Here is a 24,011-nt window from a genome sequence, read left to right as displayed (position 1 = left end):
AATTTACTGCCTTGAAAATAAGTGATTCTTTAATGGTGAAATACTATATGTATTAAAACAAAGGTAATTTTGAATGAATATCAATTCCTTCTTGAAATCCTACCACATAACTTATTTTGAAACAAAATAAAAAAGTTAAAACATCACTTATTTAGAAATGAAGGGGGTATTTAATTTTTAAATTTTGTTTTAACTCAGATACACAAAAGTGAAACGGATGGGTAGTATAATATTCTATTTTGTTCCTTTTAGTTTTCAAGATAAAGTTTTGCACAATTCTTAAGAGAAAAAAATCAATAGTGTAGTTTGACAATTATATTCGTTAATACTTATTTCGTTCCTATTTACGTGTCGTCCTTACTAAAAATAGATGATCTTTAGTACTCTCTCCATTCCTTTTTATATGTCATTTCTTTCTATAAATAGTTGGTTCATAATACTTGTCATTTTCATAAAATCAATGCATAAATTACCATATTGTTCCTTTTTTACCCTTATGAGTTATTAGCCTTGAAAATATATATTTGACCAACTTAGAAAAGCTAAGTAAATTATTCATATTCATTGGTTAAATTACTTAATCAAAATAAATTAATTCATATTCATTGATTGAAAACTTGAGTTCCAAAAAAATCAAATAAGGGCAGAATAGTAAACTTAGTTTCTTAATACACGTAAAATAAAAATGGTGACATATAAATAGGAACGGGAGGAGTATTTGTCATTTCACAAAATCAATGAATAAATGACAAGATTCTTCATATTTACACTTTGAAAATTATTAGCCTTGAAAGTATATATTTGTTGAACATAGAAAAACTAAGTAATTAATTAATGTTCAATGGTCAAATCAGTTAATCATAGTAAATTAATTGATGTTCATTTATTGAAATTTGACTTCAAAAAAATACTAAATAATGATACATGGTAAATTTACCTAATTTCTTTAGGGCCGTGAAACCTAAAAGTGTGACTTATAAAAAGGAACGAAGGGAGTAATTCTTTAATCTTTATCTACTTATGTTTCTCTAAATTTTAGAATAATTAATGATAAGGCAATGTTCGAAAAAAAACCCATTATATATCTATGACTCTGAGAGAGTAATAATAGCACTCTCCCATAAAATTAGTGTTTTAACATATACTTTCTTTGTCTAATTTTATGTGACACTATTTTTTTTAGTCCGTCCAAAAAAATGTCATATTATTATAATTACAAATAATAATTCTCTCTCCCTCTTCTTTTTTTTAATTCTTGATGAAATAATTTATATTTATGACCAAACAAGAATCTAAGAATTATTTTAGATAATAAACTTAAAATATTTTTTTTCTTAAGTCATGGTAATAACTACTTCCTCAGTCCCAATTTATATGACTTACTTTCCTCTTTAGTCAGTACAAAAAAAATGACACATTTTTATATAAAATAACAATTTAACTATAAAATATCAATTTTACCCTTAATGAAATGATTTACAGCCACACAAATTTCTATAATTTATTTTAAATCACAAATTTTAAAAATCTTTCTTTATTTCTTAAATTTGTTATCGAGTCAAAGTACTTATACGAGACGAAGGGAGTAACAGTCAAATGGTATCACATCAAATCAAATAAAAAAGGAGAGAGTAGGGTGTCATGGACTGATTAGTATTTCGAATGAACATCAATGGATTATATCAAAATTTTGTCTCTCTTGAAATCATCTTCAACATCAGTGAAACGAGGCAAACTGTTGCACCAGAAGATTATTACTTTAGGGTTACAAAGCGATATTAACTTATCCAAGAATCTAATTAATTTATACATATCTTGCGAAGATTTCCTTTCCGCTAAATTGGTTTTTCAAAATCTTGAGAATCCTCTTGATATCACTTTGTGGAATGGTCTCATTGCTTCTTATACTAAGAACCAATTGTTCAATGAAGCTCTTGACCTCTTTGACAAACTGTTGCAATTCCCATATCTTAAACCTGATAGTTACACATTTCCTAGTGTACTCAAGGCTTGTAGTGGTTTAGGAAATCTCCGATATGGTCAAATGATACATGCTCATTTGATTAAAACTGGGTTTTTATCAGATGTTGTTGTGGCAAGTTCGGTGATTGCCGTGTATGCCAAATGTGACTTGTTCGCTTATGCTATACAACTGTTTGATGAAATGCCTGAAAGAGACATTGCGTGTTGGAATACTGTCATTTCGTGCTACTATCAAAATGGGCAATTTCATAAAGCCCTTCAATTCTTTGACAAGATGAAAGATTTGAGATATATGCCTAATTCGGTTACTTACACAGCTGCAATCTCATCATGTGCGAGGCTTTTAGATATTGAAAGAGGGGAGGCAATTCATCGGGAATTAGTAAATAATAAGTTTCTGCTGGATGGTTTTGTAAGTGCTGCTCTTGTCGACATGTATGGGAAATGTGGCCTCTTAGAGAAGGCTAAAGAGATTTTTGAGCAAATCCCTGCCAAGAGTTTGGTTTCTTGGAACTCCGTGATATCTGGGTACAGCTTGAGAGGTGATAGCAAATCATGCATTCAGCTTTTACAAAGGATGAACAAAGAAAACATGAAACCCTCTTCTATGACTTTAAGTAGCTTATTAATGGCGTGCTCTAAATCTGCTCAACTGCAGCACGGGAAGTTTTTTCATGCATATATAATTCGAAATAACATACTTTCTGATGACTTTCTTAATGCTTCACTTGTTGACTTATATTTCAAATGTGGCAGAGTTGAGACTGCGCAAAACATCTTCAGTAAGATGGCAAAGAACAATGTGGAAGCGTGGAATGTAATGATCTCTGGACATGTGTCAGCTGGCTACTACTTGGAGGCACTTGCCATTTATAATGACATGAAATTGGCAGGGATAAAGCCTGATGCAATCACTTTGACTAGTGCCTTGGTATCTTGTTCACAGTTGGCAGCCTTAGAACATGGCAAGGAGATCCACAAGTGTATCATTGATAATAAGTTGGAATCCAATGAAATTGTTATGGGATCGCTGCTTGATATGTATGCTAAATGTGGTGCAGTAAGTGAAGCTTTTAAAGTCTTTGATGAGTTGCCTGAGAGAGATCTGGTATCACGGACTACAATGATTGCAGCATATGGATCTCATGGCCAAGCTTTCGAAGCGCTTAAACTCTTTAATGAAATGCTGCATTCTAATGTAAAACCCGATAGAATTGCATTCCTCGCAGTAGTTTCTGCATGTGCTCATGCAGGATTAGTGGATGAAGGTTACCAGTATTTTAATTTAATGGTCAGTGGCGATGGCATTCAACCGTCAGCTGAAGAGTACTCATGTCTAATTGACCTTCTTGGACGTGCTGGAAGATTGCGTGAAGCCTATGCAATTCTGCAGAGTAACCTGGACACCAGGGAGGATGTTGAGTTGTTAAGCGTATTAGTTTCTGCATGCCATTTGCATGGGGAGTTAGAGATTGGAGAAGAAATTGCAAAGATGCTTACTCAAAAGGATGAAGATGATCCATCCACTTATGTTATTTTAGCAAAAATATATGCTTCGCAGAACAAATGGAATGAGGTACGCAAGTTGAGACTGAAGATGAAGGAGCTGGGCTTGAGGAAGAAACCTGGATGTAGTTGGATTGAAGTAGACAAGAGGATTCAAACATTCCTGGCAGATGATAAATCATTCCTGCTAGTAGACGATGTTTATCAATGTCTATCTTTAATAAATCGTGGCATGGAAACCTATGAATGCTTAAGCATTGATAGCAACAGAGATGGATACTACTCAAAGGGAACTACTTGACCAAATCAATCTCCTTGCTCATAGACATAACTTTGTTTTTCCATAAAACGACAATCATATTTCTGCCTCTCACTGACAAACTGATCAGGATGACCATTTTCGGTCTCTTATGGACCTTCCCCTCATAGTGGATAAGAGCAAGATCCTTCACTTTCAAATTGACAGTTTTGAAATATTTAAGGTAAGAATTTATTTTTGTAGCTTTATGTATACATTCGTAAGAATGCCAAGTGTTAACATTGTTACCATCCTATAATTGCATAGGTTGGACTTGTGAGAGACATCACTTCCACATGAGTTGGACAAGTTTTGTCTACCTTTCCTACTTCGTCTATTAGCCTTGTGGCAAAATGATGTAATTAACACAATTTGATGTAGCTCATGAAGAGTATGCATGTCTTGAGAAATTTTGAGGATCGAAAAGTATATGAAAACTGCCTAAGCTAGGGTTGTATTTTATATATCTTCAACAGAATGTTTAGTTTTGCTATGAAGTGAAAAATAGTTGTCTTAGTAAGTTGAAAATTTCAGCATTATGTGATATATGTTTGGCATTCTTCATCTCAGGTAGGATGTCTTGTTCGCAAGGTTCAGCTCTTAGAGGTGAGTTTGGAATGAACAGCCAGATATTTGTCAGAGCTTCTACATGGAGGCTCTTGATGCATACTGCAGCTGCATATTGTGGGACAGAGACGACTCAAGTGGAAGAGTATACTAGAAAAAGTTAATAGCTTTTCATGTTAAAAGAGTCCGAATTTTTGTTTGTACAATGATTCAGACCCTTCCTAGAAGGTGTTGAGTTCATTAGGTTTATTAAGATAGTAGTCCTTTGATTGCAGCTCTTGTTATTTGTTTTTTTTTTTTGTAGGAACCAACTCTAGAGTCCAATGAGTTAGTCGTGTATAATGCCTATACTTTGGTGAAATAAAATTCAGAGTTTAACCAAAAAAAAATAATTGTTGAGGGGGTACTGCTTGATATATATGCCATAAGTTGTGCTGTATACAAAAAAATCTCATTCAGAGATTTCTGGTGAAATTTTAATCTTGAAGCGCGGGCAGGTGAACGATATGTTAAAGAGTAAGGAGAAGCAGGAAGAAAGAATAGACTAACCATCTGTGATATCGGAAACATCAAGAGGCTCCCCGGTTCTCAGTCAGCCTTTTCTTATTTATGAGGATGAGCCTTTCTTCACAACTTTTGAATGCATATGGATGAAGATGGACTAAAACTCATGGCATATGGAGCTCTTTAATGAAATGCTGCTATCTAATGTAATATCTGTACCGCACTCTGGTTGTTAATATTTTAATTTAATTAATGTGAAGCCTATATAGATTAGTGAGGGGATATTGATTTGTTAACAAAATTATTTCCCGTGTATCATTTGCACGAGGAACTAAAGGTGGGAGAAAATGTGTTAAGTGACACCACTAGAGATGGGAGAAAATGTGTTGAAGTGATACTACCACCTAACACATTCTAGTTCTTAGTTCATTGGTCCGCTGCTGAGTTCAATTGTCAAAATCGAATTACTTAGGGTGTGTTTGGTATGAAGGAAAATGTTTTCCTAGAAAACAAGTAGATTTTTGACTTATTTTCAAAGTATGTCTCATGAGATGGAGGCCTTTACCTAGTTGAGTCCGGGTTTCTAGTAGCAATCTCTGTATCCCAAAACTACATTCCCCGTAGGATGTTTAGCTAGTGGATCCAACTAAAATAATCAACTGGTTCTACCTTAGGCAAGTAGACCAACCCTTTTTGGTGTGGTTAACACCAGGAGGGATCATGTGATATCTCACATGGTCTCATGTCAGTTAAGGCTATATACCAATCACAACAAGACTAATGATGAACAAAGACATGCTTGATGAAGTATCTCATAGTGTTCAAAATAATAATGAACTAAGACATGCTTGAGGAAGCATCTCATAGTGTTCAAATACAATGAACTAAGATGTTCTTAAAGAAGTATCTCGAAGTGTTCGATGAAATGAGGAACTAAGATGTGCTTAAAGAAGTATCTCATAGTGTTCAAAAGTTTTAAAAGATGATGAACATGAAAGATGGCCTAAAGTGGTTTACTTAGAATGGGTGAGAATTTTGGGGTCTTATTCATGCCTTGCAAAAGTATGCTTTGAGGTCATTAATGAGTGTTCCTCTTGTGTTATGATGAGCTTTGTATTATGACTTATGCTTTCAAACGATCTGTGTGATGATGTTTAAACTTGGCATATAGCATGATTTATAAAGAAATGTCCCTTTTAGCATGTTTTAAATGTATTTATGCATGACTATCATACTTGATGCATTTTTGTACTAACGCCTACTTTTCCTACATTTTTCCCAAGTGTAGGGTCCGGTTCTCAAGGTGATCGTTCTAGTGGCTAAAGCTTGGACTTGTGTATCTTCCGAGCTTATTGGTGAGTCCTCATGGTTCTAGGTTGACTTTATCCTATGTTGTAGTTCCTTTCATGTATTTTCTTTCTTTGGTCATGTTGTACGGGCTAGGCCCTATGAAACGACCCCAAAATGCCCGAAAATGTGCTTCGGAAACACCTATAATTGTAATTTCCATATATCTCAAAATCCGTGCATGATTTCAGAAATTTGACTTCATATTCTTATTCAGGGGGTCAAATTGAGTAGGAAATGGGTCTAACCCGAATTTTAGAACAATCGTATCAAAATTCGAAAATCGCAAAAAATGCGATTTTCAGTGTCAACTTTAAAGGGTCATATCTCTTAGCACACAAGGAACTGGAAGGGCCACCACATATTAAATTAAAGCCCTTTGAGTTAGCTTTCCAACGCACCTAGTTTCACCTCATTCCGAGTTAGGATGAGGGAGTTATGACCATTTTCGTAAAACCTGTCTCGGCAGAATTGCAAATTCCAGTGAGCAAAGTTACTGTAGCGGCTGGAGACGTTTTTCTTTTATAAAAAGAGGATATGTCCCATACTTAGTTATAAATTTTTCTAGCTCCAAAACACTCAAAAACACTCTCTAAGCCCTCTCCAAAATTCCACCAAGATCTTCAACCAAATTCAAAGATCTCAAGCTCTAATTCCGGATTCAAGACTCAATCTCAAGCTTCAATTCTCCATTCCAATCTTCATCAAGGATTCTCCAAAGTTGAGGTATGTGGGTTGATTGTGGAAACCTTCCTTTCCACAAGTCCAACCATTTATCCTCTATTTTACTCCAAGTTTATGGGTCCTTATGATCATTTATGAACTCTTGAATTATGGAATTACTACTACACATTCTATTATGGTCTATTTTTGCATATTATCATGAAATGGAATTATTATGTGATTTTTATGGTTTTCATGCTTCCATGATCAAATTATGAAGGTTGATATATATATGTATGTTGTTGGTGGGCTGATTTATATGTATTTCGAAATTGGTTGGACTTAGTACTCTTGAAAGACATAATTTTATCTACATGAACAATAGCCCACCATGTGTTTGATAAAATGCCATTTATAGAATTCTTAGGAAATGGAAGGTCCAATGTACATCCTAGGAGTCAGATGATTATATAATTATTGAAATGATGATGAAAGGGATACATGTATATGATTTCTCTATATAGTGTTGTGAGTCGACCAAGCCTAGTACGGGGGGTAGTAGGCCCGTATAACCGTATCGAGGGGTTGGTACCTTGGTTGCCTAGTACGGGGGGTAGTAGGCCCGTATAACCATATCGAGGGGTTTGTACCTTGGTCCCTAGCTTGGGGGTGGTAGGCCCGGGTAACCACATTGAGGGGTTTGTACCTCTTTCGCCTCTCCAAGGGGGTGGTAGGCCTTGGAAATACTATATTGAGGGGTGGTAGGCCTTGGAAATACTATATTGATGGTCACTCGTCACACACGTACTACGTCCCACTAAATATGATTTTTATGTAAGCGTCATTATATATATCATTTCATTAAGGTGCTATCTATCGGGTATGATTATGCATTTTTCCTATGATGTCCATCTATTGTAGCATTGCATTGCATCCCATATACTTAGTACATTCAAACGTACTAATGCATACTCTATGCCTACATGATGTCACCATGTAGGGATCGGAGCACCACTTGACCATCCTCCTCCGCGTGGCTAATACGATTTTCTATCGAGGTTATTGGTGAGTCCTCCATTCCGGGGACGTTGCTTATGATCTTTTGCTATGTATAAGACTTTTCTTTTTTTTGTTATGTATTGACTATGAGGGTGAGCCCGGTAGTTTGTCTTTGCCCCCGCTAAGTACTCATGTTTAGAGGTGGTGTTGGACAAGTTGTGTATTATGCTTGAACTTGACTCATCTATGGTATTTATGTATCATTTCTTCTTCTTTTTCTTGCTCCCTTAGTCCCGATTTCCCCCTTGATTATGCTTATCGCTTATGGTCATTTTAATTGCTTCCGCGACCAAGGATGTGTAATGATACGCTATGAGGCTTGTTTGGGGTTCCTTCGGGTTCCCCATTCGCCGGTCATGTCTAGGCCCTAGGCTTGGGTCGTGACACCCTATTTCATTCAAGTATTGTAATAGATGACTATATTGAGACAAGTCTAGACACCCGTTTTCCTTTATGAAAATTTTAGACTTGAAATGTATTTTTACTCTTATTGTTTTATTGCTTATGTTATGAGGACTAAGTGGCTTGTATGGAACCCTTCGGGGTTCTATACGCCTTGTTACATTTAGAGGGTACCCCTAGGTCTTGAAAAACTTGGTATCAGAGCACAAGGTTTAGAATGATCCTATGATGATGTCTCATAAGCCACGTCTAGTAAAGTCTTGCTCATAATGTGAAGCGTGCCACATTATGAATGAGAGGCTACAAGATGATTAGCAAACTTCACTTCTTCATTACTATAAGTCGTCCCATAGAGTTTAAGTCTATAAAATCTCTCTCCTAATCCTTGCCCTATGTTCTTCAGGAATTGAATACTAGAACAGCTAATGTAAAAGGATGGAGGGTGACAATGTGGAAAAATGAGCTCCTCCTCAAGCTCCGATTGATTCTTTGGTCGATAATGTTACTCATGTAGAGTTTAGGGCGAGTATTCAAGTATTGGCTCAAGCCAATAGAGAGGTTGTAGCTCTGGTGAATCATAATGTTAATTTGGCGGCTTCAAGAGAGAGGGATTTTGCAAGAATGAACCCCCCGGAATTTCATGGCTCCAAAGTGGAAGAGGATCCTCAAAAGTTTATCAACGAGGTCTATAAGGTACTTGCTATTATGGGGGTATCTCTGGAAGAGAAGGCGGAGCTATCCGCTTACCAACTTAAAGATGTTGCTCAAGTATGGTATGATCAGTGGAAGGGAGAGAGATCGGTGGGAGCAGGTCCCGTAGAGTGGGAAGTATTTAAATTGGCATTTTTGATAGGTTCTTTACCCTCGAGTTGAGGGAAACAAAGGTGCAAGAGTTCATTAACCTTCGTCAAGGAAGTATGAGTGTTAAGGAGTATTCTCTAAAGTTCACCCAATTCTCCAAATATGCTCCAACCATGGTGGCGTACTCAAGGGCTAAGATGAGTAGGTTTATGTAGGGTGCGTCTGACATGGTTAAAAAAGAGTGTCGTACTGTAATGCTCCTCCATGACATGGATATCTCAAGGCTTATGGTGTACGCTCAACAAATTGAGAAATTGAAACTCAAGGAAAAGTCTAGGGAGGACAAAAGGGTTAGGACCAGTGATGGAAATTTCTCTAATGCTAGATCTGATGGAATGGTCAACCTAGAACCTAACAAAGTCTTCCCGATCAAGTTTTTCCCAATACTCATAGGTATAACCAAGAGAGGGTGTCTAACCCTAAGCCTCAAGGAGGGAGTAATAGTGAATCTTTGTTGCTTAAGCCTACTTGCACTAAGTGTAGAAAGAAGCATTATGGTAGGTGCCTAGCCGAAAAAGATAGTTGTAATGGTTGTGGTAATGATGGTCACAAGATGAGGGATTGGACAATACTTCAGGCAAAGGGGAGAGAGGCCAAGCAAGCTTTTCTTAGTGGTCCGGATTCTAATGCTCCCAAGCAAAACCGTTTCTATGCACTCCAATCTAGGGATAACCAAGAGAGCTCTCTGAATGAAGTCACTGGTATGTTGATAGTTCCATAAATATTTGAATATTCTATTAGATCTCGGTACCACTTTTTAGACTTTGATGTTATTCTCGATATGAATTGGTTGCATTCCTAGTATGTTGCTATGGATTGAAGAACTCGTGTAGTTAAGTTTTAGTTCCCAATTAAGCCTATCCTAGAATGGGAAGGGGAAGTCATATGTCTAGAGGTTAGTTGTTCCTTATATGAAGGTTAGAAGAATGATGGCTAAAGGTTGCTTTTACCACCTAGTTAGGGTGAGGGAAATAAATTGCTAGTATTGACCAACTTCAAGGGTTAGTTATTTCTCTAAGATTGATTTTCGTTCGGATTATCACCAATTGAGGGTGAAAAGGGGATGATATTCCCAAGACGGCTTCTAGAACCCGGTATGGTTATTATGAGTAATTGATTATGTCGTTTGGGATTGACTTGAAAGAAGTGGTACTTAAGGAAATTAGTAGAGGCTTCCTCCCAAGGGGGAGATGGTGTGCTTAGATAGCAAGGTTGTTGAGTGTCCCTAATATTCATGATTGGGTTATACTTGAAATTCACACCCATGAAGGGTGTAAAGAGAAGTGTGTTGAAAATTCGACATCTATGGTTTCCCTTAGAAGGGTTGAGAGTTGATAATAGTTTAGTTAGGAAGTAAGGAGGTTGATTCTGTAAAGGTGTAGGGTCACGTAGCTGAGGGTGCTACTTGGGAGGCCGAGGCCGAGGCCGATATGAAGTCTCGATATCCTCATCTCTTTCCTTCTACTCCTACTCTAGCCTGAGGTCAGTAGGTCTTCTTGAGTTTTCCTTGTTTTCGAAATCATGTGTGTGATATGTGTTTTCCATGATTTCCTATGTTATGCATGTTCTTGAGAAATTTATGTTTAGTAAGAAAATGAGTTTTATATGACTGATGTTCCTCATGATGTTGTGCATTGAATACGGATTGCATATATGCTTCATGAGATTAATTGATAATCATGTTTTATAAGTACATGCTTTTCTTAAGTAAATGACATAATGGTTCCATGAGATTCTGTTGAGTATACTTCTAGTTTGGAGAAGGTAGTTCCTCCTATAAATATAAGAAATGTTGTGTTTTCATGAATAATGTGTTGTTAGATGTAGTTCCTACTTCCTTGTGATGCATTGATTATGTTTAAGTCGGAGTTGATGTTTCCTCCTTTGAATTGTGCATTATTTTGATGTTGCATGCATGACGGGCTGCTAGTCTTGACTCTCTACATCCATAAGGTGTCTAGATCATTATTCTAGGACGAATGTTCCTAAGGGGGATATATTGTAACACTCCGGAAAATAGTAGGCTAAGCTAGAGCTTAACATCAGGGTTAGAGTCATGAATGTAACTCCTCGTACTTAAAATAAAGGATTTCCTGTTAGAACGTCAAGGTACTACCCCTCAAGGACCAACCATGGGCCTTTGAGGAGGACCCCTAGACAACTGCTTGGGCAGTGACCAACGAAAGGACCTATGCCCTGTTGGTCAGTCCACGCCTCATGGATGGAGGGTCCATGGTTGGCCAAAAAATTGCAGTCACCAAACCACGCTTGACCAGGACGGTCTGTGGTTCCATCCACGGCCCACCAACATGGTCTCGTGGATGGTGACGTAGGGCAGTTTTAGGGGTTAAGTTTAGGAGTACTTTGTGGTTTTCCAGTTTTAATTAATATTAAGTGATGTCGTTTTAGCCTAATTTAGACCACCCATATAAGGATTTTAGACCCCTAAATTAAGTTATTCATCTCATTATTCCTAAAACCCAAATCAATTCCACAACTTAATCCTTTGATACGTCAAAACTCACACCTCAATTAAGAGATGTACAAGGTCGATGTCAATTTATAGAACTCAACTTGAGTTGAGGTCGATCGTACAGAGAATTTCTTTACAGAAAAGGTTTCACTGTCACATTTATTCGAATGTCATTATTATCTCCTAAGCAAACAATGACGGAAAGTAAATTGGGTTTCGTCTAGATGTTATAGTTACTAAAACTTGCAGTAGAAATCCAGATTAACGACTAACAAAAGATCCCGTGATAAAGTTGATCAAGATAAACCAGGATTGTGTTCACCATAATGTTAATTCTAGTGTTCTTTTGTAATTGAGTTTCAGGTAATTCAATGTTTACAACATTTATGCGAGTTAATTTCATCTGACTCTTCTCAGTCTAATCAGAAAAGTTTCACTCACGTCCTCTCAGGCCTAGAGTGTTACTAACATTGACCCTCACTTACAATGGTTTGATGTTAAAGTTTTTTTCTCTCGAACTCAAACTTTAACTCCAAATCGTCAGGTTAGTTCAGCTTTTTCCTAACTGGTATTTTTCTCTCGAACAAATGACAGATACATGCTCATTCTAATGCGTGCACTCATCATATTACAAGGATAGAAAAAGCTAAAAATATAGATTATAACCACAGGTTGCCTGTCACTCGTTTTATGAAATTACAGTTAAAATTACGTCATGGATCCCACAACCCCAGTCGTGGTATTTAGCCCCTCATGGTTTCATGTAAACAATCAGAGATATTGAATGAAAACATGATATAAAAGACTTACAAAAATCAGCAAATCAACAAGTCGCTTTAATAATTCAAGAATCCGAATCCAAACTTCAAACTGATTTCACTGTTCAAACTTGAAAATCGAAAACTAAGAGTAATGGAAACTCGTTCGTCGTTCAAGCTAAGATAAGATAAAAAAGAAAAAACGACTAAATAAATTCAAATAAGTATTTTAAAACAGAGTCCTACTCGAAGTAGGACTGAAATTTAGGCAGCTTCACGGATAGCTCTACGACTCGTCAAGGGCTTCATGGTCCGTGAAGCCCACCGTGGTCTTTCCTTAGAGATTTCCCCAAAAGTGGGTCTTCAATACTTGACACTGGACAAGATACTACAAAAACATCACGGACCATCATAGGGACCACGGCCCGTGAAGTCGTCCGTGATCTTCACTTGGACTTTCCCACACTTAGGCCTGAAATGCTAGCACACTGGATCAGGACCATGATCAACACCACAAGTCGTCATGTTGACCACGGCCCGTATAGGTGCCCGTGGTTTTAACTTGGCCCCCATCACTTTGTAACTTCCATTAGCCTCTTCACTGGTTCCACACCCGACTTGCACCACAGTCCGTAGAGAAGACCACGACCCGTGAGGTTGTCCGTGGTCTTTACTTCAGTTCAGTTCAGCTTTACTGAATTGTTCTTCATTTCTTCCTTCTTTCACTTTTCATCTGTTTCACCTGTACGAAAACTACCAAACACATTATATCCACTTAAATACACTTGATTCTAGTATTAATTCTCAGTTTTCAAGGATCAAATGTGCCAAGATTTCGCGGTACATCAACACCCTCAACTTAGAACCATGACTTGTCTTGAAGTAATGAGAAAACAATACCTTCATCCGCATATTACTCAAACGGATTGCAATCACCCTTAACTTAGGCTTTTGGCCTGAGTTGTGACATCGTATCTTCGGAAAACAAATGATATGATATTACTAGGTAAGAACAAAAACTGACTTTTAGGCTTAAATCGGGTTCAAGTGGTAAGTTTTTATTTGGTAGTTTTTTTTTTTTTTACTTTTTTACTGGCTTACAAAAATGGCCTACTAATCCTTTCCTATCCAGTTATTCTCAGATTTAAGCAAGACCGCTGAGGCGAGTTCTAGTTTCTGCTCCTAGTGTTAGACTTCGAACAACACTCACACACACACGACACATGACTACATTCTCCAGTTTGTTGGTTTACCAATTTATTTATCATACTAGCAATGTTCAACATGTCAGTATCTAAGATGTCATCTAAAGATCCTAACAGTCAAATCTCAGGTCAAGGTAATCATGTCACACATATTAGCTGCTACACAGCTCAACACACCAACAAAAACAACAAAAAATAGCAATTTTCACTTAAAACACAGAATCAACATCCATTCATCCTATCAGGTTGAATGGAAAGTTATTCACCACCCCACCCCAAAAAAAGGACTTTGCCCTCAAAGTCAATAGTGAAAATTAAATAGGGCTGTGAGGAGGGGTAATACCTATGGTGCTCTAGGCGCCGATATTCAGCTCAACATCGGTACCCTTATTAACGGGTGCACTCTCAGAACTCGACACATGATCAGGTTGGCTACTACTCGCCGGGGCAGGTGCTCCGCTACCAGAAGATTCAGCTAACACTGCATCGCATTGTTGTTGTTCAAGGGCTTCTTTTTCTCTAGCTTCCTTCCTTGATGCCTTGCGGGCTTTCTTTTCTTGTTTTCTTTCTTCTCTAGACAGGTCAGCATGTATCTCCTCATCTAATTCTCCAGTTATATGTTTTCTCTTACCAAACTTACTCTTGGGTAGTTCACACCAGAGATCGACAATTGATTGAGTGGAGGGTGCCTGATTTAGCAGTTGCATTAAAGAATCTGACATTACTGGAGTGGGTACCTATATTGGCTTTTCAGCCAACTTAGCAACCTGAGTTCGTATCTCAGCTAGCTGTGATTGGAACTCTTCAGTATCTACTAAACCTGCATCCTAGAATCGATCCTGGACAAGGTTCTCCAAACCATCCATCCTGTCTTTTAAGACCGCCAGCTCCTTCCGCATCTCATCTTTAAGCTCTTTCTTCGCAGCTAATTGACATTCCATGAGTTTACGGTATTTTTAATACATTTCACTTAAGAGTTGTGTGTGTATAGGGACATTTTGTATTGGTATTAATGTATTTTATCATGTTTGCAGGAAATAAGTTCGGACCTGGAAGTTGAGATACACAACTAAAGAATGTGCAGAAAAGGGCATCTACGGACATGAACTAAGGACCGTATGTCCAGTCACGCCTCATAGATGGTAGATGTAGATGGGTAGGCAAGGCTGAGGGAAAATCAGGGAAATCTTGACCAAGTACGGAACCACGGTTGCAAACGATGGACCGTAGGTCGACCTATGGGACGTCCTGCAAGTTTGTCAAATTATTCAGAGAGGGGGTTCCAGTACTTGAGTTTGAAGATTCTAAGTATGGAGCTACGAAGGAGAATCCATGGACCGTGGATTGAACCACGGTCCGTACTGTTGATCCGTCGATTGCGTAGAGACGAAGATTTTTAAAGTTAGAAAATTTGCTTAAGTCCAGAACCACAGAAGGGACCTACGGACCGCAGGTCAATCCACGGTCCACAGGTCAATATTGTAGATAGAAACAGTGTCATGAAATATTATTTCCTTATTTCGTTTCCTTTTTAGTTGGGACTTGTTTTTCTGTATATAAGGCATGTAAACCTCATTTTAGGGGTTAGAATTTATTACCTTTGTTCTAGTTTTTGGCTTTGGAGATTAACTTATATTTTTAGCAATTCTTGATTTCCTAAGTTAGTTTTCAAGATTTTGACTTTGAAATTCAAGTTGAGATTCTAGGTTTATTCTTCTCATTACGTAAGTTCATGATTTATTCATCTAAAAATATGAATTATGTTCTTGCTACTATGGGTAACTAAATCCACAACTAGGGTTGTGGGAACCATGAGCGATTAACAAAGTATGAATAGTAACTAAGTAATTCTTGAATAGTATTTTTGCATGCATTGATAATTCTTTCGTTTGGAAGTCTTTTTAGCGGTTGCAAATGTTAGAACTCGCCTTGTTGCTAGTTGCCGGACCAAGGAGGTAGTTAATAAGAAAAGAATTATCAACATAGATTTAGTGTGATACTATCTAATAGTCTAATGTCAATTGGTGCGAAGGTGAATACCAGCCATACATCGATGTGATGTCTAATATGAGGTAAATGTAAGGGTTAGTAAATTATGCACATGTAGCTGGACAAGGTGTGGGGTGAAATTCTCTAGTTGTTGGACCAAGGAATTAGAGGTACCTAACTTACCACTTTGCATGTAATATACTAGGAAAGGATTACTATTCCTAGGATTACTGTGTTATGAGCTTATGGGGAACAGGTACACCCTAGTTTCTCTCTCATCTTGATAACAACTAAAGTATGAATATTCATCACTGATTGTTCACATAATTTCCAGAATTTGTATCACAAATCCCCCCCCCCCCTTTAAATACTTGTTTCGGAAGTACGTTGACTAAAATAATATAATTGTAAGTTAAGTTTAAGTCTAAACCATATTCCTCGTGGGATCGACCCCAATCTCCAAGTTGGGTTCTTTACTTGATAATGACCGCTTATACTTCTTTAGGGAGGTATCATTTGAGTGTATCAAATTTTGGCGCCGCTGCCGGGGAATAAGGCTTTTAGATTAAGTTTAACTATATTATTGAACTTTAGTCAAATATTTCCTAATTTTTCTTTTTATTTTGTTTTTGTTTCTCTCAAGTTCCTACTCTAGTGTATGCCAAGTACACGGAGCCAAGGTGAACCACTTACTCCTTACGATCCAGAATTGAACAGAACTTTGCGAATAATGAATAACCAAGGAGTCCCAATCAATCCTATCAGAGGAAATTTAGGTGATGGAGTTGGGGTTGTAGTCTCCGAGGGTTGGTGATGAGAATAATCAGGTTCAAGCTGAGAATCTATTGGCATATGCAATAAGGGTACAAGATGCACCACGACCAAGATTACGTGATAACTATAGGGTCATCTTTAATGCCGCTAAATCTGAAGGACCTCTTGTCCTACCCCCTCTACTTACGGGGCATACATTTGTGGTGACCAGCAGTTTGATGCAGATGCTTACAGCTAGGGGTTTGTTTGCTAGTTTGGCATCAAAGGTCCACATGCTCACATTGCCAAGCTAAGGAGTGTTTGCAAAAGTTGTGTGGGTCGACCGGACTTGGACATGGATGTCATTGGGTTGCGAGTATTGCCTCTATCATTGACTGGCGATGCTTCTGTGTGGTTTACTGAGCTTTCTTATAACTCAATCTACACATGCGAACAATTTACTGAGATATTCTTGGCAAGATACTTTCCCATGTCAAAGAAGTTGAACCACAAAGATAAACTCAACAACTTCGTAGCACTACCTGGAGAGTCTGTGAGTAGTTCTTGGGACATGTTCACTGCTTTCATAAGAGGTGTTCCGAATGACCGCATTGATGATGAATCACTGAAGGAATACTTCTACCGAGGTCAAGATGACAATAGTAAAATAGTGCTTGATACTATCACTGGAGGTTCATATGGTGAGTGGACTTTTGAGCAGATTGCAGAGAAATTAGAGAATATTTCCCAAAACAATAAAGCGTGAAGCACTAGAAAGTCAAATACTGGGAGAAACACATTTGCAGTCCAAGCTACAACTAACCAATCTACCGATGATATTCGTGAGGAGATGGCTCAGATGAGGACCAAACTTGGGTTGGTGTAGAAGCATGTAAGCAGAGATACTAAAAAGGTAAATTCTGTAAATTATTTGACTAGAAATCCACCACCGGTTGAGGAATGTTACTATGAAAAGGATACTTATGTGGTGAATGATCAGATGGGGGATTTATGAGCCAACGCCCAAGGTTCCAATACGGATAATTGGCGCCAAGGTCAAGGAAACCAAGGTCGAAACTATGGAAACTACAACATAGAGGGTCATTATGTTCGGGATGGGAACTATAATCGAGACAACAACTATAACCGAAACAACTATGGCAATAGAAATGATCGGGTTGGGCCTTTTGTCCCTCCTCAAAATCCAGAATTGGGTAATAGGGAAGTTAGAGGTAATATGTCATGTATTGAGGATATGATGCAGAAGATGATGAAGAGGTTTGATGGGACTGATGAGAATGTGAAGGAGATGCAAAATGACTTGTTTGGTATTGGTCAAAAAGTTGATGCCCATGCAGTGTCGATTAAGCATCTTGACTTACAGATGACTCAGTTGTCTACTACAATAAACCCACAACAACCTGGCACACTTCCTAGCAAAACCATACAAAATCCAAAGAATGATGGGCATTGTATGGCAGTCACTACTCGAGGGGGTAAGCAGACCATTGATCCACCTATTTCGTCTGGGGTTGAAGTTTAAGCTAGTAAAAATGATGATGTGATTGAGGTAAATGGAGAGTCCGAGAATGCGACCGAGAAGGAAGCGGAGATAACTCAGAAAGTTGTTCCCATGCCTAGACCTCCATCTCCTTTCCCACAGAGGTTAGTAAAGAAGACTGAAGAAGGCAAATACCGCAAATTTATTAGTATGTTAAAGCAGATTTCCATCAATGTGCCATTGATAGAAGCTTTGGAGAAAATGCCTGGGTATGCGAAGTTTATGAAGGACTTGGTGACTAAAAAGCGGGTCGTGAGTTTTGAGGATGATGATGAGTTGCAACATTGTAGTGCTATTGCTACAAGGTCCCTATTGCAGAAGAAGGAGGATCGTGAGGCCTTCACTATTCCTTGTACCACCGGGTTGCTACATTTTCCAAAGGCGTTAGGCGATTTGGGTGCTAGTATTAATCTGATGCCATTGGCTATTTACAAGAATTTGGGTTTAGGAGATCCAAAACCAACTGTGATGTGACTGCTTATGGCTGATAGAACTGTGAAGAAGCCCATTGGTGTGCTCCAAGATTTACTAGTGAAGGTGGAGTCTTTTATCTCTCCGGCGGATTTTGTGATACTTGATTGTGATGTTGACTTTGAGGTTCCCATTATCCTTGAAAGACCATTCCTAGCCACTGGGTGCGCCTTGGTTGATATGGAGAAAGGGCAGATGAAGTTCCGATTGAACAATGAAGAGGCATGTTTCAATATCTCTAGGTCCATGAAGCATAGTAGTGAGCTCAAATTAGTATCTATGGTGACACATATTGTAGAATGTGGTTCTGAGGTGCCTATTGAAGAGAGGTTGGGTGTTGATGCACTAGAAACGGTAATGATGAACTTTGAGGGTGATGGTATTAAAGACTATGATGGATTGGTCACCGCACTTGATAGGTTTGAATTTCGTTCAAAATCAAAGAGATTGGAGTTAGACATGAAGAATCGCGACTCTCCCCCTGCTAGACCGTTTATAGAAGAGGTTCCAAAATTGGAGGTTAAGGCTCTACCATCACATTTGAGGTATGCATTCTTGGGGAAAGATGGTACTTTATTGGTCATCATTGCGGAAGATTTGAATGTGGCATAAGTTGAGAAATTGGTTTCCGTGTTGAAGTGGTTCAAGCGAGCTATTAGGTGGACTATTACGGACATTATTGGGATTTTTCCTGGTATTTTTTCTTATAAAATTCAACTCATGCCGGATCACAAGCCTAGTAATGAGCACCAGAGAAGACTAAATCTACCTATGCAAGAGGTAGTTAAGAAGGAAATCATCAAGTGGTTGGATGCTGGAGTTATTTATCCCATTGCAGCTAGTAGTTGGGTGTGTTTGTTCAGTGTGTGCCCAAGACAGGTGGGATTACTGTTGTACCTAATGAGAGAAACGAGCTTGTTCCGATGTGGCCTGTGACTGGATGGAGAGTTTGTATGGACTACCGAAAATTGAATGCTTGGACAAAAAAGGACCACTTTCCTATGCCGTTCATGGATCAAATGTTGGACCGACTTGCGGGTAAGGGTTGGTATTGTTTCCTTGATACTTATTCGGGCTACAATCAGATTTCTATAGCTCCGAAAGACCAAGAGAAGACCACCTTCACTTGTCATTATGGGACTTCCGCATTCAAACAGATTCCATTTGGGTTGTGTAATGCTCCAGCGACCTTTCATCGTTGTATGATGTCGATATTTTTTGATATGGTGGAGGAAACTATTGAGGTATTTATGGATGATTTCTCTGTTGTAGACTCTTTTGATCGTTGTCTGGATCATTTGGTCGAGGTGCTTAAATGGTGTGAAGAGTGCAATCTTATGCTCAATTGGGAGAAGTGCCACTTCATGGTGAAAGAAGGGATAGTTCTGGGTCATCAAATCTCTTAGAAGGGTATTGAGGTTGATAGAGGGAAAGTTAAGGTAATAGAAAAGCTTCCACCACCTATCTCTGTTAAAGGTGTTAAAAGTTTTCTTGGGCATGCAGGTTTCTTTAGGAGGTTCATCAAGGATTTTTCCAAAATTGCACATCCATTGTGCAAACTGCTCGAAAAGGAGTATAAGTTTGATTTTGATGATGCGACATTTGGAGAGTTGAAGGAGAAGTTAGTTATTGCACCTATCATTATTTCACCGGATTGGGGACAACCGTTTGAGGTAATGTGTGATGCGAGTGGAGTGGTGCTTGGTGTGGTATTGAGACAGAGGCGAGAGAAGATTCTTCATCCGATTTACTATACTATCAAAGCTTTAAATGTGGCTCAAAAGAACTATACATTGACTGAACATGAGCTTCTTGCAGTGGTTTTCGCATTCGAGAAATTTTGATCATACTTGCTTGGTACTAAGGTCATTATGCATACTGACCATTCTGCATTGAGGTATTTGATGGCTAAGAATGATGAAAAACCGAGGCTGATTAGATAGGTGTTGTTGCTGTAGGAGTTCGACTTTGTGGTGAAAGATAGAAAAGGGACATAAAATAAGGTTGCCGATCACTTGTCTAGATTGGAGGAAGAACCTATGCTCAAGCTTGGTGATATGGCTGAAATTAATGATGCTCTTCCAGATGAACAGGTATTGGCTACTTCTCATGATCTGATTCCTTGGTTCGTAGACTTTGCTAACTACTTAGCAAGTGATCTGGTCCCATGAGATTTGTCTTTTCACCAAAGGAAAAAGTTTATGCATGATGTGAAGAAGTTCTTTTGGGATGAGTGTTACTTGTATCGTAGTTGTGATGATGGGATTATTCGTTGCTGTGTCCTGAGGTCGAGATGTTAAGTATACTAGAGGCGTGCCATTCATCGCCTATTGGTGGGCATCATTGTGGTATTCGGACTGCGCATAAAATCTTGCAGTGTGGGTATTACTGGTCTACCAAATACCAAGATGCTCAAGATTTCGCCAAGTCTTGTGACCGTTGCCAAAGAGAAGGAGAGGATTTCCAAGAGGCAAGAGCTTCCTATGAATCCTATATTGGTGATAGAGTTGTTCGATGTATGTGGATTTTATTTTATGGGTCCATTTGTGAGTTCACATGGGATGAAGTATATTCTTGTTGCAGTTGATTATGTGTCGAAGTGGGTGGAAGCAATTGCGCTTCCCAACAATGAAGGTAAAAGTGTCACCATATTCTTGAAAAAGAATATCTTCTCCAGATTTGGTACACCTAGGGCGATTATCAGCGATGAAGGTTCCTACTTTTGTAATAAGTTGTTTAAGGTGCTACTTGAGAAATATGGCATCCCCCACAATGTGGCCACTCCTTACCATCCACATTCTAGTGGGCTAGTTGAAGTGTCTAACAGAGAGATCAAGCAGATTTTGGCTAAGACTGTGAATGGTAATAGAACTGATTGGTCAAGGAAGCTTGATGATGCTCTATGGGCCTATAGACCGCATTCAAGACTCCCATAGGTATGTCCCCCTGCCAACTTATATATGAGAAGTCTTATCATTTTTCGGTAGAGCTAAAGCATAAAGTTATGTTGGCGTTAAAGAAGCTAAATTTGGCTTGGGGCGCCGCATCAAATCATAGAATGAGTGACTTGAATGTGCTTGATGAGTTTCGCCTAAAAGCATATGAAAGTCCAGCCTTGTACAAGGATAAGATAAAGAAGTATCATGATCAAAGGATTGGAAAATGAGAATTTGTTGTGGGTGATCTGTGCTTCTATTCAACTCTACGTTGCGCTTGTTTCCGGGAAAGCTCAAGTCCAAGTAGACTGGGCCATTCTTAGTCACGCAAGTGCTCCCACATGGAGCGGTGGAGCTTGAGAATAGTGAGGGAACAATGTTTAAGGTAAATGGGCAATGAATCAAGATCTATCTGGGAAACGCAGAAAGTGTTTAAAAAGTTATTGAGGCCTACTATCTTGTTGAAATCTGAGTAATCAAGAGGGCTGCGTCGTGCCGCGACGTTAAATCAAGTGCTACTTGGGAGGCAACCCAAGATGTACAATCTAGTCAACCATAGGTTCTTCTTTTCGGTTTAGTACTTTTCTTTGTTTATTTGCTTTTCTGTATTCCTTTAGATAGGTGCTTTATTTTTGTTTTAGTGTTGGCTAGATATATCATAGGGTCTGTGTCTAAAAAGTGTCCAAAAAATGTAAAAAGAAAGGCCAAATGGTTGCTATATGTGGAGGGGTGAAAAGCAAAAATCTTCCGAAAAGGTTTGCTCAGAGGTCTACGGACCCCATCGACGATCCGTGGTTCATTCCACGGACCGTTAATGGCGTCCGTAGATCCCAAGTAAGGCTTCTAAATTTTCCTAAGTGTAAAAATGACCTACGAACCCCATCTACGGACCGTAGGTCGATCCACAGACCGTAGACAGGTCTCGTGGGTCCAAACCCGAGTTCTTCCTGACCCGACCCGAACCTCTTTTAAATAAAAGCCCCCTTTTTCAAATCATTCCCCACTTCCCATATTTCCTCCTAACTATTTCTAAACCACTCAGAATCCTAAAATCCCCCATATTACCATCATTCCCTCATTAATCTCTCCACATTTGTCTTCCCATATTCCCAATTAACTCTCCTCTATCCCAAATTCCATAATTCCAAATTCCCCAGAGGTTTTGGTATCCGAGTTCAGTGCAAAAGCTGAGTTAGAAGTTGTTGGAAGTCTAGTCATCACACAATCACCCATTTCCTTTTCTTGAAAGGTATTCGACTTTCCCTTTACTTTGAATTCCGATTTATTGTTGTTACAGAAAGTCAGGAAGTGGCTTTTGACCTTGGGTAGTTCTTGTATGAAATTGCATGCTAAACTAAAATTAGAAACACCCTTGGGATGATATATTGTGATTGTGTTGTCTTTGTAATGTGTAAAAACAGTGTAATAAAAGTCTAAATAAAAGTTTCGACTTAGGGTTCCTAGCCTCGCATGCAATACCTGTTGAAAATTGAGTAATTGGAACCGTTGGGATGACAAATTAACATAAAATTATCTTGAAATGCATGAGCAGGCTAAGGTCCATGGTTTGAATTGATAAAAATATTTTTCGAAGTGAAGAGTATCTGATACCTTGCATAGATTGGATCCACTAGACCTCGTCTACGGATCGTAGATCAGTCTACGAACCGTAGATCAGGTCTGTGGTCTGTAGCACAAAGCAATTTCACTAAGTGTGGAACCACGGAGGTGGACTACGGTTTGTAGGTCAATATACAGACTGTTCTGCACATCCGTGGTTCCCACGAGAGCCCAATTCTTTGGGACTTCTGACCTACGGAGGGCATCCACAGACCGTAGATCAACCTATGGACCGTAGATACCAACCGTAGGTTGCCACTATCTATAATTTTTATTTTATTTTGTTCATTATTTGTTCTAATTTTTTTTTAGTGTGTCTTTAGTTCATATTGGTACTAATTCTTCCTCCACAGGAACAATGGCCCCGAAGAAGGCTATTGCCGTCAAGAGTAGATCAAAGTCAACGGCTCCTACCTGTCGGCTAATCGACGAGGATACTGATGCTGCGAAAGACCCCGAATATGTCCCCCCCACATGAAGGACATCACCCACAACACCCCGGGCTACTTGGAATCAAGACAAGAATGTGGTCCTTGATGTAGTCACTGCCTCCCAGTCTAATGAGGAGGATACATTGATCGAGTCTTCTTCCGATTCTGAGTCCGTCTCTGCTGTAGGGTCTGCTTCTGTGTCCGCCACAGGCTCGAGTTCACATGGCCAGGCTACCTCGTTTGATGAGGCTACTAGTTCGGGGGAAGTTCAAGTGCCACAAAACAACGACCCTACTCCAGTTGTTGAGGAGCCCAATAGATGGTGTGTGGAGGGCCAATGGCAAATCTACAAGGATGCCATGATGTTGAATGAAAAAGAAAAGATGGCCCAGCTAATCACAGAGGAGCGCAGAGTTCTCATAGGGAGCCTACACACTGTAACCGACATCCACCGGCCCTTTCATACCATAAGTGTGAGTGGATGGGCAAGGAACTAGGAACATATAGCAAGGAGATTGCGAGGGAGTTCTATGCTTCCTATGTAGCCAGTCTTTAAGGCTCTATTCACAAAAAATGCCAATACCAGAGCCCAGACACCACTCAAGGCTACACTAGTGCACGAGT

General features: G+C 38.9%; 3 protein-coding genes across 3 annotated transcripts in view; all 3 read left to right on the top strand.

The window, feature by feature from the left end:
* Nucleotides 1-24,011, top strand: part of LOC125829366 (E3 ubiquitin ligase BIG BROTHER-related) — an 882,037-nt gene that overhangs the window by 839,882 nt on the left and 18,144 nt on the right. The gene's annotated exons all lie outside the window — the stretch shown is intronic.
* LOC125829346 (pentatricopeptide repeat-containing protein At5g27110) lies at nt 1,673-3,790 on the top strand. Its single transcript, XM_049508581.1, has one exon. The coding sequence runs from the start codon at nt 1,673-1,675 to the stop codon at nt 3,788-3,790; it is 2,118 nt and encodes a 705-aa protein (XP_049364538.1).
* LOC125829343 (uncharacterized) lies at nt 16,940-18,403 on the top strand. Its single transcript, XM_049508580.1, has 2 exons — nt 16,940-17,069; nt 17,913-18,403. The coding sequence occupies exons 1-2, from the start codon at nt 16,940-16,942 to the stop codon at nt 18,401-18,403; spliced, it is 621 nt and encodes a 206-aa protein (XP_049364537.1).

Source organism: Solanum verrucosum, unplaced genomic scaffold (genome assembly GCF_900185275.1).
Source record: "Solanum verrucosum unplaced genomic scaffold, falcon-dt-bn FXZP01000157.1, whole genome shotgun sequence".
NCBI classification, from domain to species: domain Eukaryota; kingdom Viridiplantae; phylum Streptophyta; class Magnoliopsida; order Solanales; family Solanaceae; genus Solanum; species Solanum verrucosum.
This window is presented reverse-complemented; position numbering and strand designations above follow the sequence as displayed.